Below are 18,694 nucleotides of genomic sequence, written 5' to 3'. Positions count from 1 at the left end.
AAGTGTTCGAGAAAAATTGTCTAGTTGTATTTGACGTGTTTGTGGTAACTCAACACCAGTGTACTTGATCTCTTCTATGATAGGCTGGAGTTCTTTTATGGTAGTAATGAGTTGTTATTTTTTTATTTTGCACTTGGTTTGCATAGAAATTGTGTCTTTTTGCATATTAAAGATGAGTTGTTTTAGAAGTAATGGTTTAGTGGAAGTTGATTGTTAGTTCTCCTAAAATGAGCATTAAGAAATAAGGGCAACATTCATGGAGCCATCTCTGTGTGAACTTTTGGTATTGAACTATTAGTTATTGAACTATTGAACCAAGATAAATATATATATATATATATATTTATCTTATATTACTATATGAGTCTTTTAGGCGTCAAAATGTTGAATAAACAAAGGAAACTATGTCAAATCCATTTTTAACTCTTTTGTTTTACTAGTAATCAAGTTAGTGTTCAAAATAGATTGCAATGGTAAAAATGTCTAAATGATTTATATTCAGCATTCAGAGTCAGACTATTCATAATTCTGATAGAAAACAAACATGTTTTTCTTAGTTCAACATTCATAATTCAATATTAAGAAGGTGGGTCATTCAACATTCAGAATTCAGAGCTCAGAAAAACAAACGACCCTAAATCTTGACGTGGAAGAAGAAGCAGTTATTTATTTATGGGTTTTTTAGACATAACTGTCTCTCTTGGTATTGGGGAATTATGGACATAGTTATTGAACTAACCCTTATATATATATATCTAATTTTCTTTCTTTATAAATACTTATATCCCCCACTTTTGAATAAACAAAAGAAAACTATGTCAAATCCATTTTTAACTCTTTTGTTTTAGATTTGGTTCAAAATTGACCGTAAAAATGTCTAAATGATTTTTTTCTATTTTCTTCCAATAAAATAATAATAATAATAATCTAAAACTCTCATGATGAAATGCTGAAATTTAAAATCAAATCTTTCTATTCTACTATTTAACAAACATGAACTGATGAACACACTCAATGGGTGTTTAAAGTTTTAATTCATGTATTTGATGGCCATTGAGGGCATATTCAGCATTTCATCATGGGAGTTTTATATTATTATTATTATTATTTTATTGGAAGAAAATAAAAAAGCTGGACTAACGGTCAATGAGAGTCAAACCTAGTTGACCGACATCAAGCATTAAATTTGGGGGGTCATATCTAAAGAAAGAGAATTGCTAGCGTCCTGACCTCTAATGGGGTAGGACCATCCTAACCCATTACAGACAAAATAATACTACTTGCTCACCTATTTTAAAGGTTCCATTTGATTTATTAGAAAAAAAGACAATCAAATCTGAGTTGACTCAATTTCCTCCTATAACCTAACCAAGTCCCAACCAGCCCCAGCTACCTACTGCTCCGGCCGCCGGATTCCGACCAAGCAATTTTTTTTATTTTTGTTTTTTTTAATCCATACAATATTATTCATTTGAAATTACAAGTAGAACATAGAAGCATAACATCAAAATATGATACCTACCAATTTGAGATGAAAATCATCTAAAACAAGAGCCAATATATTCAAAAGTAAAAAAACTCTATATTTTTAGCAATTTCAAGTGAGTTTTAAATCCAAAAATAAAGCATAGTAAGAGCAAAACTAAAGAAAACTCATTCATTAAGTTTAGAGCAATTAAACTACTATGAGACTCCCATATTCTTTCAATTTCGGAATTTGGTAAGTAGTGGTGGGGGTGTGGAGAGTGAGAAGAGGGGTTGAGACTTAAGAGGGAAATGAGAGAAGAAAAATCAAACAAAAAAGATGAATAAGAAAATACCAAGAAGAAGTGAAAAGAAAAAACAAGATAGACGGCAGGTGGTGGTGGACTGTGGTGGTGGTGGTGCTTGAGGGAAGAGAGGATATTAGTGAAGATACTTTGAGTTGACTAGTTTTAGAATTTTAGAAAATTTTACAAGTACCTAGTCATTATGCCTTGTCTTTTTTGGGTTAGGATGGTCCTACCCCTTTAAAAGAGCAGGACGCTAGCAATTCTCTTAAAGAAAATTAGAGTGGGGGTTATATCTATTTCCCAGTTATAAATGGGAGGTATGTCTAAAAACCCTTTATTTTTTTATTTTATTTTGTGTTACGGGAGATCACTCATTTACCTTATTTATATTGCCAATAACCCATTTGCTTTTGCCAAAGGCAATTACCTAATTTGACGAAAATATCCAGGAAAGTACTCAGTTATCGTCCTACTAAAGAAAATATTCTTGTGATAGGTCATGTTCATGGGAAGATTACAAAGGTACAAATTCTACTTTTCTATGCTTAGTTCCAAAGAAAACTAATCCTTCAAAGATATATGAATTTAGACCTATAGTTTGTTGTAATGTGATTTACAAGTGTATTTCTAAGGTGATTAGCAACAGGTTAAAGCCATATATTTCTGAGTTGATAGAATTTAACCAATCTGCTTTCCTCCCTGGGAGAGCTATTCAAGATAATCTCCTCCTTGCTCATGAGTTTATTAGAGGCTACAAAAGGAAACATGGTTCACATAGATGTTCTATAAAGATCGACATCCAAAAGGCATATGATTCTATTAGTTGGGATGCTATACTCAAGGTTCTTAGAAGACTTAGATTGCCTGACACTTTTATTAGTTGGATCAGCATGTGTTTCACTTCTCTTATGTTCTATATCTTAGTTAATGGAGTGCCTCAAGGTTACTTTGAGGGCAAGAGGGGACTGAGACAAGGCGACCCCCTGTCCCCTTATCTTTTGTGATGGTCATGGAAGTTTTGGGAGGACTTTTGAAGAATGGAATCTACTCAAAAGACATGAAGTACCACCCGAGATGCAAGAGGGTCAGAATCACACACTTATGTTTCGCAAATGATGCTTTTTTGTTCTATAAAGGAGAGAGTGAGTCCATACATTCAGTGAAGAACATTCTTGATAACTTTTCTCTTCTTATTGGGTTACAACTGAACTCCATGAAGACTACTTTACTCACAGGGAGTATCACGTAAGAAAATGGTGAAGTTTTAGGAGGAATTCTTGGAGTTAACTTGGTGACTCCACCCATGACTTACTTGGGGTTACCTCTTACCTCATCCAGGCTAGGTGCAAGGGATTGTTTGCCGCTACTAGAGAAAGTTAATATTAGAATATCAAATTGGAAAAATAGATTTCTCACTTATGCAGGAAGACTACAATTGATCCAGTTTGTGCTCTCTTCTTTTCATACCTATTGGGCAAAAACTTTTATACTACCAGTTGAGGTGATGAATAATGTGGCTAAACTATGCAATAGATTTTTATGGTATGGTGCTGAAATGAAGAGAAAGATGCACAAGGCCAATCATGAAACTCTCAGACTTGACAAAAGTGAAAGGGGTTTAAGCATAATTGATGCAGAAATGTGGAATAACGCAGCATATTGTGGACTTGTGTTTAAAGTTGCTAACAAGGAGGATACCTTGTGGACCAAGTGGGTGTGGGCTTACCAGCTTAGAGGTAAGCATTTATGGACTATGAAGGTACCAGCTGACTGTTCTTGGGTGTGGCGGTGTGTGCTTAAATATAGGAAAACTGCCATGAAGCACATCAACTATATCATTGCAAATGGAAAAAGCACCAGTCTATGGCATGATCCTTGGGTCTTTTCAACTTTACTACAGAATAATGTACAGACAAAGTCTCTCTTACACTTACCTGATGATGCAAAATTTGGAGAACTTCTAACTGATGGAAGGTGGAATGATATAGTGTTGAACTTACCGGATTGTGACTTAAAAACTCAAATTCTTCAGATGGACATTTTCAACAGACTAACATATGACAAAGTTGTGTGGATTGGTACAAGCACAAGGAGATATACCACAAAATCTGCCTACATGTTGCTCAAGCCACTGAAAGAGAAAGTTATATGGTATAGGTTGGTGTGGGGGGAGTATAATATACCCAAACACTCCTTTATATCTTGGCAATTGTTTGCAGGTTGCATTTCTACGCAGGATAGGCTTATTCAGAGAAAGGTGTTAACTCAATCGGAGTGTAGCTTATGCAACTGTCACAGAGAGAACTCCAAACATATGTTCTTCAACTGTAACTTCTCAAAGGAGGTTTGGTCGAGAGTAAAGGAGGCTCTAGGATTGTGCAACACAATGAAAGAATGTACACAGGAATGGAATGATATTTTGAGAAGAACAAGAAGAAATGCATATGAGTCTGAGATCATTAGAGCATTCGCATGTGCAACTATCTATGCAATGTGGAATGAGAGGAATTCTCGGAAATTCAAAGGAAAGGCTCATGCAGCTATTACTATAGCAAATGACGTTTTGAAGAAAATGAAGATTTACTTACAACAAACCCTCAAAGAAATGCAAGATGCACCTGAAGCTAGGATGTTGTTGGAAAGGTTAGGGATTGTTTCTCGGTATAATCAGATGATACTTATGTTTCATGGATGGAGCAAACCACCTGAAGAATACATGAAGCTAAATGCAGACGGGTCTTTATCAGATGTGGATATTGGTTGGGAGGCTTGATCAGGGATCATCTAGGACAAGTGGTCATCACTTATGAAGTGCTAGAGCTCGATCTATTATGATGCAAGAGATGAAAGGAATTGAAATAGGACTGGAAGCAGGGTTGATGCGAGGTATAAAGAACATAGTGGTTGAATCAGACTCTAAGAGGGCAGTTAATGTTATCTTAGGTGCTGAAGAGAGTCCTTGGTATTGTCTAAATGTTACTGCCACTATTAATCATTTATTAACTATGTATGAGCAGGTAGAAGTAAGGCATGAGTATAGAGAATGTAACCATGTTGCAGACTATATAGTCTAGTGCTGCAAATGGACAAGGAGTTATGTTTGGTATCCCCCCACTAAGTCTAGGACTTTCTGTGATAGTGGAGAAAGATAGAATTGGGTACATGTATGAGAGATTTCATTCTAATGTAGGTTAGGATCAGCCATATATAACCCTTAAATGATTCAAAAAAAAAATGTTCATGGGAAGAAATATGGTGAAATCACTTGCTTGCCAACAAAATGATTTTGCTTGAATAAATGAACCACCAATACCATTTTTCTAAGCTCACTCCCAATCAATAAAGCAGAAGACTTCATCATTCCTTGTAAAATCTTACTCTTCAAATATATGATACAGTAAGTTAATTCCTCTCAGTACCACATCTTTCAAGAAGCAGAGAGGCACCAAATTTGTGTATTCGTCGAAATTAGAACTCAATCATCCTCACATATTTAATTAAAAATTGGAATTGGGAACTGAAGAATGGTGACAAAAATACAAAATCAATGAGAACTGTGGCTATTAAGAAAATCCTTCCTTGCTTAATATATTTTAAAATAGCGTGAGAAGTTCTCTTATTTCTATTGTCCAGCAAATCTACATGAAATAGATAATTTTTGTTTTAGAATATTTACATTATAATATTTAGTATGGAGAGAACGGTGCAATTTAATTGAAGTTGAGATTTGGGCTATGTTTGGTAGGTTGTATAAGGAGTCCATATCAATGAATAGGTGACGTGGCAGTCATGTTTAAGTACTGTGGGTGTTTGGTCCGAAAAAAATGAAAATAGGTTATGTACCACAGTGAATTACGTAGACACAAAAGTAAGGATATTGAAATAGAGAGATACAGTAAATCAGGTTTGATAACGAGGAGAGAGAAAGAGGAAACAAAATTTTTTTTTTGCTCATCCTCTCCACTATTCTGTCTAATTTCACTCTCTATTTTCATTTCACCCACAATTTTTCTTATTTTTCTTCTTTCTCTTTCTCTCAATACATCATTCTCCAAAAGAAACATGTTAATGTTCACAAACTCCATCTTTAATGTATGTATTTTTGTAATTGAAGAAAATATGAAAAAGTGTAGATAATCTCCAAAATAAGAGATGCTTATGGAAAGTGATTGCTATTTCAGATGAAATTACTAAATTTTTATACAAAATTGTTGGGTTGCCAATGATTGTTTGATTTGGGGTTTTTTTGGATAATTAATATTTTTTTCACCAACCAAACACTGGATTTGCAAAATCTGTGATAGAAGAGACTATTCCTCTCAAGCAATTTATCTACAGATTTGGGTCACCTAAACAGCTCTAAGTACAACGAATTCAGTCGCAGCAAACAGAGCCTTGATAAATTTTATGGTTAGAATTAAGGTGAAAATTTAAGTAAAATGGACTCATGGAAAATGGGTATTGACTTAATGAGGCTATTCCATCATAAAATGATTTTTAGTTTTGATCTCTAATCACCTTTCCCGATGAAGAACAAAGGTTCAAGAGGACAAAGGTTTCTTTGGGCTTTTTCAAATTGACTCATGGAAAATGGGTATTGATTTAATGAGGCTATTCCGTCATATTTGATATTGGCCCTTGGCAAAAGCAAATGGGTTATTGACAATAGTCGCTTCCTTAGAGCACCATCAATGCATTACTAAAAGTCATTTCTAATGTGATAGGTAGCAATTTCTGTCTCCAACACGTTGCTAAATTGTTGTTTCTATCCAATTGAAAACTATAGCAGAATCAAAACCATTTTTGTGAAAATTATAGCAGTAGTTCATGCGGAACAACTTTAACCGTCCCAGTAGGATGTCATCTAAAAGTCTTTGTTTGTTTATTTAATAAAAAATCAAACTTTAGCAGCGAGCTTTATTTTTTTAAAAAAAATGGTTTTCTTTGGGTTCCAAAGTTTTTGTTTTATTTTTTTTTTAAAAAAATCAAATTTTAGTAGCGTGTTTGTATAAAAATAATTGATTTTCTAAAACAGGATAACTTGTCCTGTGCCAAAAAAAAAGGTTTTTGCAGTTTTTACTGGCTTGTGTGGGGCTTTCTAAGCTGGTTTTTGCAGTTCGTACTTGTCCATCATCATTTTTTAGGGAGGCAGCTAAGAACTTTGATTGGCATCTCCATTGTGTTCTTCAGGGTATTATAGTTTCTGATGGCTGCCCTGGCTTTGGTGATTTAATTTGCAGTGGTGTTTAGTGACGCTTCCATTATGCCTTGGTGGGTTAGGTATCTATTGTGCTTCCAATGTCTCTGTTTTTGCTTTTGTGGCTTCCTGTTTTCAGACTTTAGAGTTTTAGAACCACATTCTTAGGAGTTGTGGTTAAGTGCCCTATGGGTAAGATCATTGATGATGCTACAAATGCATTATGTCTTTATCTTCCCAATTTTGACCTTGTTTTGGTTGTGAAGGCTATCGTCCCGTCAAAACCAAGATTTCTACGGTAAGATTGTTGTTAGTCTTGGGACGGAGTTTGAGTTATCTGCTCATTAGAAAACAATCATTGGATGTTTGTAGTCCGAACATGCAAAAAAATTTATACGTGTTATTCCGATGGATGGACTTGGACAATGCATGTCACAGGTGGATCGGAGTATCGTGCCATTCTTTAGTACCGTCTTATGATTCCTCTATACTTTGATGGTGGTTTTTACCCTGTATGCAAAAAGAGTAGATTAGATGCATTTAGGGACCATGCAGCACGTTGTAGACATTTTCTCAGTTTTAAATACCGACACGATCATGTTAAAGACATTTTATGTGATGCATTTTGGAGAGTTGGGGTACAAGTGAAGAAAGATGCTCATGTTAACTTTCTCACTGATTCGATGAGGGTAGATCGACACTTCGGCCTGTGGATGTCTTGATTTACAATTAGTCTGAGGGAAAACATATATGTGTTGATGTAATTGGAGTCTCTCCATTAGTAGTGCTAGGGAATATTGACTTTGAGGTGGGGAGAAACAACTAAGAGAGCATCGACAGGAAAGATGGAGAAACATGAGGAAATTTATAGGACTAACCATCATTATTTTATTTCATTCAATTTCGACACTTTTGGGTTCTTGGAATAACAATCTGTTGAGCTCCTCAAGAGACTTTAGAGAGTTATGGACAGTGACGTTGTGACAACTGGTTCTAACGAGTTTGTTTTTAGTAATATATGATTTGCTATTCGGAAAGGACTTGCGGCTATACTTGTCCTAATTATTTGTAATACTTGTTACTAATTAAATTTCCAATTGATACAAACAAAAAAAAACGGAAAAACTATACGTCATAATTAAATAGAAAATGAAAATTATAAAAAACGCCTTGAAATATAAAAATATACTAGCTCGTAGGCCCGTGCATACGCACTGGCTCTTTTGAAAACATTTATATTTTTTTTAGAAAATTGGGACTACCGTTTTAGTCGCTAACTCGTTTTAATTTTCTAATAAATTATTTTAAATGAAGTTTTAATTAAATTTTAAAAACCCGTTTTTTCAATTGGGAGAGAGATCCTGTTTTAATAGGAGAATAATTCCCGTTTTAATTAGATATGTTAGATTTTCTCTTTTCAATAAGGGAGGAATTCCCATTTTAATAGGAGAATGATTCCCGCTTTAATTAGAAATATTAAAATTTGTTTTAATAGGAGAGGAATTTCCATTATAATAGGAGATGAATTCCCGTTGTAAAAAAAAAATATTGTTTTTCAAATAGGAGAGAAATTCCCGTTTTAATAGGAGATGGCGTGGAATTTTAATAGAGCTCAAAAAATATCCTTTGTGGGAGCTTTAATATTAAGATACTAGCTTGTAGGCCTGTGCATATACACTGGCTCTTTTGAAAACATGTAGATTTTTTTTAGAAAATTGAGACTACCGTTTTAGTCGCTAACCCGTTTTAATTTTCTAACAAATTATTTTTAATGAGATTTTAATTAAGTTTTAAAAACCCGTTTTTTCAATTGGGAGAGACATCCTGTTTTAATAGGAGAAGGATTCCCGCTTTAATTAAAAGTGCCAGAATTTATTTTAATAGGAGAATAATTCCCGTTATAATAGGAGAGAAATTCTCATTGTAAAAAAGGATTTCCGTTTTCAAATAAGAGAGAAATTTATGTTTTAATAGGAGATGATGTGGAATTTTAATAGAGCTTAAAAAATATCCCTTGTGGGAGCTTTAATATTAAGACTAGTTTTCGAACCCGTCCTACGAACTGGTGCCGTTATATTAAATTATTCTAAATAATATTAGCAACTATACATAGCTATGAGATATGAAAATTATTTTAATCACTCATTCAAATTAAAAGGGAAACAACAGACATTGATAAAACCCATTAGTTAATCTCTTATTTTATTTTTGTAATATATATTGATTAGAGCAATTTATCTGTTCAAAGATACCTGTCGTTCTTTCCCTGTGGTTTGATGATTGGGGATAGCTCTTAAACTCCATTTGTACACAAAACCTTGGCTAAAAAATGATTACATTTATTACTAAAAATATGATTCCATATATGTAAAAATGTCTGATAAGTCATCTCATCTCCAAGATCGAACAGATAATTATGTAGAGAGAATCATAACTCTACCATTCCCTCTTTATAATTGCCTTTAGATAATTTCTTTTTCCTGAATTTGTATGCACTGATTTCTAGGCATGTCGTTCTTTTCTGCAATCTCAAGTTTGTTGCAAATTTCTTCTATTTCTTTGTAGTTATAATGTACTACTTCAAAGCCTATCTCACTGCGCAGAAAATCAATTGCTTTTTTCGATGCTGAATTTTCTGAATCTTCTCGAGTTGTTGAATTTCCTTCTAATTGGTGATTGTCTTTGATGTTAAAGATTGGAACGTCAATTGATATTTGACATCTGTATTGATTTTCTCCCAATATTTCGTTGTAAAATTCTGGGTTGTCTATCTTTAATATTTTGGTGCAGTGCATCAGAGTATCTTTGAATTTTAGAGGGATAAGTTTTTGAAATTGAATTCGCTGCATCAATTTATAGATCAATTTATTGTTAGTAAAACACTTAAAAATTACAATTAAGCAAAAAAATATGAACATTAAATCTGTTTACCTTTTTATTGAATTTGTTGAGACTCGAGTACCGTTCTTTATTCTCCTTGATCATGAGTTTGGTATTGTCTAAAATAATACTTCTAATATCTGTACTGGATATTCTGCGACGTGCTTCAATTCTTCTAACCTAAACTTTAAAAAGTTAGTTATATATAACATATGAAAAATCATATTAAATAAAAAAAACTTGCCTCTGTTCGTTGTTTGATATTCATTGATTTCTCGAGGAATTCGATTCTTTCTTGTTGTTCTTTGAAGAACTTTCGCTTGATTTTTAACTCCTTGAAGTTGTAGTCAACAACTTCGAATTCATTAACTTTTTGTGTAAATTCAATTCCCCGTCTTGCTGCAGTGTTTTCAGTCTCTTCAATGGATATTTTAGACGCACCTTCCACACCAACTACATCATTTCTCACCCTGACGGTTGCATTGTACATTCCGTTATGTATTGAACTTTCGTAAACAGGTTGATCCAGATTTAGCTTTTTCATTATTTCTTCCAGCATAGGTTTGAATGACACTTCAATCCCTCCTGAATATTGCTCTGTTCTCATCTCCATAGTGATCCTTTTATGTGTTTTTGTATAAGATAGCTAAGAAAAAAATGTTATGTTCACATTGTAGTAAGTAGAAGATTATTTTTTTAATCGAAATAACTAAATGTAGCAATACACATTCAAAAAAAAAAAAAAAAAAACAGATACTTGTTTTAAAAAATCGTACCTTTTATGCTTCTTGTAGATCCATATTTAGAACATTATATCAACTTATTAGACATGATATGGCAGAATTATAAAAATTTGATAGGCAATATTGGAAAACTTTATTTGATTCATGTATTGGTAAAACTACTCTGCCTTATGGATGTGGCATTTGGAGTAAAAATGAATGGGTGACCATATTGTTATTGCCTTTGAAGCTAATTCTAATTTGTTTTGGGCTGAAAGGTATGGCAACGAAACATTGGATATGAATGATTTATTGGTTAAATATTGTGGGATTAGTGAAATTTGGGTATGACTGTTTTATTTTCTGCTTATTGCACTGTCACTGGTATTCCTGCCATTGTGTTTTTACCTACGGATAGAATATCGATGGTTCAATTGGTTCAACCTATTCATACAACTATCTGTTCGAATATTTATGCTTAATTCATGGATTAAAATAACACATGTTAACTAATATTATTAAAAAATCTAATAAGATTGAAAAAATTTTTATTGGAATGTGTACCTTATTTTTGTAGTAGCTCTGAATCCTTGTTTATGATGATAAGTTTTCTTAAAATTATTTTACTTGAGGTATTGTTGTGGGGTATTTATAGTTTTAAATTGATTAGGGATCCCTATTTGATTAGAAGTTTAGTTTGTGTATTATTCTAACTTCATGTATATCTATAGTTGTACTATTCAGCTAATGTCGCAAATATGGTTTGGTGTCTTTAACTTGGGCTTAAGCCCATTATATTTTTCATGTATAGACTTGAGGATTTTCTTTTCTTTTTCATGTTTGAGGTTGGTTATTTTAACATACCACTTGATTTTACGTCTAAATCTCTTAAATTAAATACAGATGTGGATATGGACTGTGCTGCTGGAAACGAAGGTGAAGCTCTTGTATTTGCTTTGTAATTATAACACATATATGAAATTATTTTTGCCGTTTCTCATCTAGTTGGAACATACCGTAGTGCAATTATTCGTATTCTATAACATCTAGTGAAACTGTTGAACTCATCGCTAAACTTTAGCAACTTCTAGTACTATGTACTTGTTTAATCTATTTGTGAGATCTTGTTTAACAGTAAGAACAATCTTAAGGTTAGGACAAATGAGTGCATGAGGCATAACTGATATTTTTTCCTTTTTTTTTATTTTATTAATACGTTTATATCATTTTCAGAATTGTTTTTTGTGCATGTCAGGTTGGTGTGATTGGGAATTTGGTCCAGTTATCCCCAAACATAAAGAAGGATGTTCTAGTTGTCTGAGCTTTACAAACTGTAATTGGATTACTAAGGTACTTCTTCATTGCTATACAGAGAGACATTTTTTCAACATAGATAGCTAACTTGGAATATGGAAAATCCCATGTTTAAAGATTATTTCTTCACCCTTTAATCTGCAATCTGATTTTTCTACATGTAAATGGATAGATACATTGAAGACAATGTCAAGGTTGTGGAAATGGATTTTGGGCAATCTAAAGGGAGTACAAAGAGCAGGAATGGCTATTTAACCAACGATCATGTTTAAAGGGCAGATCAAAGATATTCACCACATCATTACGCAGAACTAAAGCAAAACTATCTCTGCCACATGTTATTAGCAAAGATGAGCCCTAATGCCTGCAGTAGACATTTTGATGATTACTCAGTGAGTACGAAAGAGCAGCAGACTCTGTCACAACTCAAGTTTGTCAAAACCTGATCCAAGTTTATTAAGTATCTTTCAGTTTTGGTCAAAGCTATTGTAATAAGGATGCTTTCTAGCTTATCCGGAAAATAAACATTGTTTTGATTTTGAAATTATATATCTAAAGCTAATATAGTTGATATGGTAATTCCATTGATTTGTATTTGTGTTTAATTTTGCTGTTTGTAAACTTTCAGCCCCTAAGCCGACCTTTTACATGTTGTTCTCGTACTCATGTAAAATATCGTAACAAACCTTAATCCCACAAAATATAATTTTGATTTCCTACCCGTGTTTTCCTCCTCCATCTACATCCAAAAAAATTAATATGGATATGTTATCTTTCCTTGGCATTGTTATCGGGCATATTGTTTCTTGAAAGTGTTCCACTAAGTCATTGTCTTTGGAATTGTCGTGAGCCCGCCACATGGGCGATGACTACCAAAATGAGGTGATATGCCATACTTTCGGTAAAATTTGGTCACATTGCCAAAGATTTCAGGGGCCTTCTCTACCCACTGGTGACCTCGGGGTTTGCAACAACCGCTATAAGATGGCCATATAGTTGTTGGACGCATCGAATGATAAGGCATACAACAATTGCAGGAAGACTGGCCACCTGGGTCGTGACTGTCCGAATGAGTCATGTGGCTAGGCATTGCCCAAAATCTAGATATTAATCTTCTTGGTGGTTTTTTTTGACGTAGTAATGGTAGATCTTATTGGTCGTGCTGGACACTTGGAAGAAGCCTTAAACCTTGCAGCGACGATGCCTATTGAGGCATGTGTGGAGCACTCTTTGGTGCTTGTCGAAACCATGGAAATCGATTAGAAAAAGGAGAGAAAAGAAACGGCCGCAGCGGCTTAATGGAAGCAGAGGATGGGATTTTACATGAGTTATTTGCTGGTGACATTACGCACCCAAAGTCAAAAGAGATCAAGGAAGCATTGGATGATCTTTTACATATATCATTTGGACTATTTACTACGACTGCTGGAATTCCCATTAGGATTGTAAAGAAACTCAGAGTGTGTGAGGATTTCCACACTGTGATGTGTGGTGCGTCTCTGAGGAGAGAGATTGTTGAGGGATAACATGAGGTTTCACCATTTTCATAATCGATTGTGCCCTTGTGGTAATTTGTGGTGATTTAGGAGAGTTTATATAATGGAGTTGCAAAAGCGCGATAATAATACTAAAAAATCTAGACATCTAAGAATGTTTTCCGACCGCCTAATTCTTTTCGAGACTTCCAATGGTGTGTTTTTTTTTAAAGATCATTTGGTATTTGGCATTAGAATACTGAAGGAAGAACTCACTATCTCATTAATATTTGGAAGACACTGTCCAGTATTTACATTGTTGAATGTTCAGGGCATCCACTTATTTACAATTACTCACTTCTTTTAGAAGGTCAGCAAACGAAACAATGTTATGATACGAATACCTACTCCAAAGGTGACAAATGACTTATATTTTTTTCGATATCGAACACAATATAACTTGAAGTAGTCGAATTGGAAAAGCGAGCATGCTAATATTATAAATTTAAACTAAATATTAACGGACTCAATAGTTACAAACTTTCATAAATAAGAAGCGTTAAACCTCGGCCATTAAAAAAATACTATATGACCAACATAATAAATTTTTGGTATTGAAGTACTAATCCTCATGATTTTCTTTTCTTTATTATGGAACTCTCCATGCCCTTCATTCCTTTAATTTTTTCTTCGAGATAATATATTTTATCTTTGTTGTGTTTATCATCAACCAAACAATCTAGCATAATATTTTTGAGGATGTCGAGTTGATTTTGTTTCTCTTCAACTTCTATTCTTTTCTTCATAAGTTCTTTGAAATTGAAGTTTTCAATTTCCATATCACGTTCATCCTTTATAAATTGTATTGCGTGTAGGAGTGTAAAAAAAAACCGTTGACCCATCATCCGGTAGGGTACCCGGTCTTCACTCGCCACCCAAACCCGCACCGACCCAAAAATAGACCCGCCCCGCCCCGCCACCGTTTTTACACGGTCGGGCTATGGGTGTAGGCTCTATGATCAAATCCGACCCGTCAAGCCGCCCGACCCGCACCGTGTCAAAAGCCGTTGACCCAACCCCGTTGACCCGTACAATTTCAAGACTCTAACTCTAATATTTTTATATTTTGTTTATATTTTGTTTTAACTTTTGTAGGAATTTGAGAGATATGAACACAAACTTATGAGTGCAACATCAATTTTAAATAATCAAGTTTGAACATTTGGCAAATATCAAAAGTTCAAATTCAACTTTCGAATATTTGAGAAGATGAATCATTCATCTTTGTATTAATTTTGAATTATTTTGGTTTATATTTTATTGTTTTGTACCATAGAACCTCGCTCCCATCTTTATTTTATCATGCTATGGAAAATAATCAATTTACAAATGGTAAATCACGAGAAAGAAGTTTCAAATTTGCAGATATGGTTTTGGGTTCAAGTTCAAGTTTTTTTATATTTGTTTATTTTTTATTGATTGATTCCATTTTTTTCTCTATGTTGTGAATTGGAAATATATTATTTGCAGAATTATAAAGTTTTTTTGGGTGAAATTGGGTTAAAATGATAATTTCCACCCGACTCGGATGACCCGCCAAAACCCCCCATAAGTTTGACCCAACGAAGTCGGGTGATGGTACTAAGACATGACACTTCAACCCGCACCGCCCCGGCCCGTCGGGGACCACTAGATTTGTATCCCCTAGACCGCCCCGGCCCATCACTATTTGACCAGTAGTTGACCCGGCCCGCCCCGTATTACACCCCTAATTGCGTGAAAAGCTGCTGAATCCTCTACTTTTGCAACATAATATGTTGGGCTTCCATCAATTTCTTTAACTATGACGTCTTCACTGTTAAAGAATAAGTATTTTGGTACCTTTAATGTTACAGTGCTTTTGAATCGTCCGCTCTCTAATTCTGTGTTGTAGATCGGATCTTGTTGAATGTTAAGTCCTGCTTCTAGAATTTCCTTTAGTATTTTTTTTTTAACATAAGCTGTAATTTTCATACGCCATTATCTGCAATATACATAATAAAATGAAGTCAATAAATAATTGTAAATAATAAAGAAGAGGAAGAAAATAGGCTACCTGGTTTTTCGATATGTGTAGTTAAATTGTTTTTTTTTAGGTTAATAGATTATGTTTTACTAAGTGATTGGAAGTTCACTTTTCGTAGGTTTTTAGTTTTGTATATCTCTTAAATTTTGATATTTTGGAACAGCGAGCTTCTCCTTTTTTGCAGCCTCCACTCTATTAGGAGCATGGATTATGACACGTGCCGGGTATTTTGAAATTTGGATTTGAGTTTTATGGTGTGGGCACGTGCAAAACGTGTGAGGGGTAGTTGTTGCATTTTGAAAGGGCATAACACCAGACACACCACAATAGACGGTCAAACTTGGTAAATGAATCGTTAACTAACGATAGGGTTACCTAAAGCTAAGAAACATAAAACTTTGGGTCCAATGCAAATACCCATATTATTAGGACAACCTAAAGCTAAATCACCTTATTTTAAATTAGATTTTTTTTTTAATTAGGTAGAAGCTATTGGGTTTAGAAACCTATAAGTATACTATTACTGTTGGGCCTGGGCCCAACAAATTATAGCATATGTTTTAAGCGGGTACTGTATCTCAAATTCAATTCAAATTTAAATTGCTACCTCTTTTTCCCATGCAGCTTCCTTTCATACTAAATTGCTCCAATCTTCATGGTAAGATATGTATCTGATTATGTGAATGTTACTCACACTTCAAAATCTTGGACGTTTCTTGATTCAATGGCAGAGGAACAAAACAATAGTGATCACTTTTCAAGGGTTTATGATATTGACAAAGATTTAACCAAGAATACTTCCACCCCAGCAGTTTTTAATCAAGATCCAGATTTGAAAGTTTATGAGAAGAATATTAGTAGTCAAGATGATGATGTTACCATGGAGACAGACAAAGCAGTTGAGAATGTTTTAGCGAGCAAAGGTGTTTGACATCTAGCGTGAAGTTGTAGTTTATTGTAGGTTCAATTCCCAGACGTCATATGGGCATCTGAGCAACTCTTTCTACATCTAGGAGATAAATGTTGCGTGGTCAGTTCGCCGATGGATTCAGTGTTAGGGGTTTCTGGATCTAGGCTACTTAAGAAAGGTTTCACACAGAATGATTGCACAGGTTAGTATCTTTTTTCGCATTATTAATTTGTTTTCTTGATTATAATTTCTTAATTAGGGTTTAATTTGCATTGTATGTTCTAGAAAAGTATATAATTGAGTAATGTTGAGCATTCTTTTTTTGGCCTCAGTTATTTGACTGGTACACTTGTTAGAATATTTTTGTTGAATTGTCGCGGTTGTGTAATATACTTGTATATTATGTTATGGCAACAAAATGCAAATGATTGGAAAAGAGAGTTGCATTATTGAGGTTAGAAGCACTAAATTTGAGGGATCATAATTTTGCTTCTGGATACACCTCTAGTTAAAGAATTAATGTAAAGGACATACCATTAGTAAAAGAGAATGATCCTAGAATATTCAATTATCCACAGTTTGTGCTCAAGAGTCTCTATCACTTTTATTAACTAAGAAGTTGTATTCTTTGGGGTCTGTCAGTTTAAAAGGCTTTATTGAGGACATATATAGTATACTATGTTACTCTGCAATTAGGGTTGGAGGAGAAAGTGGTTCTTGTCCGTAATTATCGGGTAACATGGGTGCTGATGGTGCGTAGTTTTGAGAGGTGTATCTATTGAAAGAATCCATTGATTGTAAAAGTTTGATACAAATTTTTTTTGGAGATGGAATCTAGGATTAGGGAGTTTTGACTTTTGAGAGGTGGTAAAAAGCTGATGAAACCGTCAGTTTCGAATGTTACCTACTTTTTTTTTTGCTGATGATATAACTATATAAGAAACAGTAGGAACATATTTATTGGTCCACTTAACCGTGTCGGCCGCATTATTAGCCGCGTGTACATCCTTTTTACGGCTGTTCTGGAAATTGGAAAGAAGGAAATCAAATCGGAATAAGTATTGACTATGACGTGAACTTTGAAAGGCATAAGAAAATAGTGAAGGATCAACATGAGAAAAAGAAAAGAAAGATAAAGGGTGGCGCAAAGAAGTGTGATTGTCCCTTCTTGCTTAGGGGGATTTACTTGCCTGGTCGTGATGATAAGTGGAAGGTGAGTGTTTGAATGGTGGTCACACAACCACCCCCCAAGACCCGACTTAGGGGGTCATACATATGGGGGTAGGCTAACACGTGAGGAGCAAAAGGTTTTGTTTCAGATGACCTTAGGTGGACACTACTAAAAAAAAGGGTTTTTATCTCGGTTCTAAAATTAGCCTTATCTCGGTTCTGCTGATAAGAGAGATAATATGTCCTGTAAATGAGATAATATGTCCTGTAATTTAGGTACTAACTATGAGTATAAATCTGTTATCTCACCTCTTACTTAACCGAGATAAAATATATGGATTTTACCACTGGTGGATAGGAACTGATATAATAGGAAATTTCATTTATCTCACTGATATAATAGGAAATTTAATTTATCTCACATTGAACTGATATAATTGATATTAAACCAAATATCTCGACACTCAAATGATATAATAGCTATTATACCAAATATCTCGGCACTAAAATGATATAATAGCTATTATACTAAATATCTCGGAATAAATTAAAGAAAACAGAAATCCTAAAAAAAAATAGAAGTCCAAAAAAAATTGAACTCCCGCTCTACAGTACTCTTTATCTCGATCAGGAATATCGATATCATTCACGAACTCATGATAATGGCAACTGCCATTCTAATCCCAAGTATCTCGCTCTTTGCTATCTGTTCGTTTATTTTTAATCCCAACTATCTCGCTAACTATCTATTTCGATCTCCACTATATATCTCTTCAATTCGTGTATTTTTAATCCAGCTATCTCGCGCGCTCTCCACTATCCGTGTATTTTGCCCTCTTCACCTCTCGCACGACTCTCCAGAAATAATTCAAGTTCCACTACCCATTTCAACTCAGCAGTTTAACAACTCTTCTGGGTTTTCAGGTACTAAAATTATCTTAGATTAAGCTAGGAGATTATATAGTGTTCAAAACTAGTCAGATTTTTGAAAATTCATGTATAAATAAGTTAGTGCCTAACCTTTATAAACTGATTTGCAGTTTTTACATCAGCTATTCATTCCTTGTTAAAACAAATTGGATCTGAGGAGGTTCTGGTCGTCCTGCTGCCTCAACTTGATTTGCTTTTGAGCAGGTATTACTCTTATCTTTTTTCAGATAAGGCCTTATTGTACATAGCAAGCTTTTTT

The 18,694-nt window shown here is 34.2% G+C and overlaps 2 protein-coding genes across 2 annotated transcripts; both read left to right on the top strand.

Annotated features, from left to right (window-relative positions):
• The first annotated feature begins 3,339 nt into the window (after positions 1 to 3,339).
• LOC147487950 (uncharacterized) lies at positions 3,340 to 4,545 on the top strand. The gene has a single exon (XM_086574212.1). It carries the CDS (start codon positions 3,340 to 3,342, stop codon positions 4,543 to 4,545), a length of 1,206 nt encoding a protein of 401 aa, XP_086430338.1.
• Positions 4,546 to 13,183: 8,638 nt separating this feature from the next.
• On the top strand, positions 13,184 to 13,411 carry LOC147487949 (pentatricopeptide repeat-containing protein At5g48910-like). The gene has a single exon (XM_086574211.1). It carries the CDS (start codon positions 13,184 to 13,186, stop codon positions 13,409 to 13,411), a length of 228 nt encoding a protein of 75 aa, XP_086430337.1.
• The last annotated feature ends 5,283 nt before the right edge of the window (positions 13,412 to 18,694 follow it).

Source organism: Coptis chinensis, chromosome 7 (genome assembly GCF_015680905.1).
Source record: "Coptis chinensis isolate HL-2020 chromosome 7, ASM1568090v1, whole genome shotgun sequence".
Taxonomy (NCBI): domain Eukaryota; kingdom Viridiplantae; phylum Streptophyta; class Magnoliopsida; order Ranunculales; family Ranunculaceae; genus Coptis; species Coptis chinensis.
This window is presented reverse-complemented; position numbering and strand designations above follow the sequence as displayed.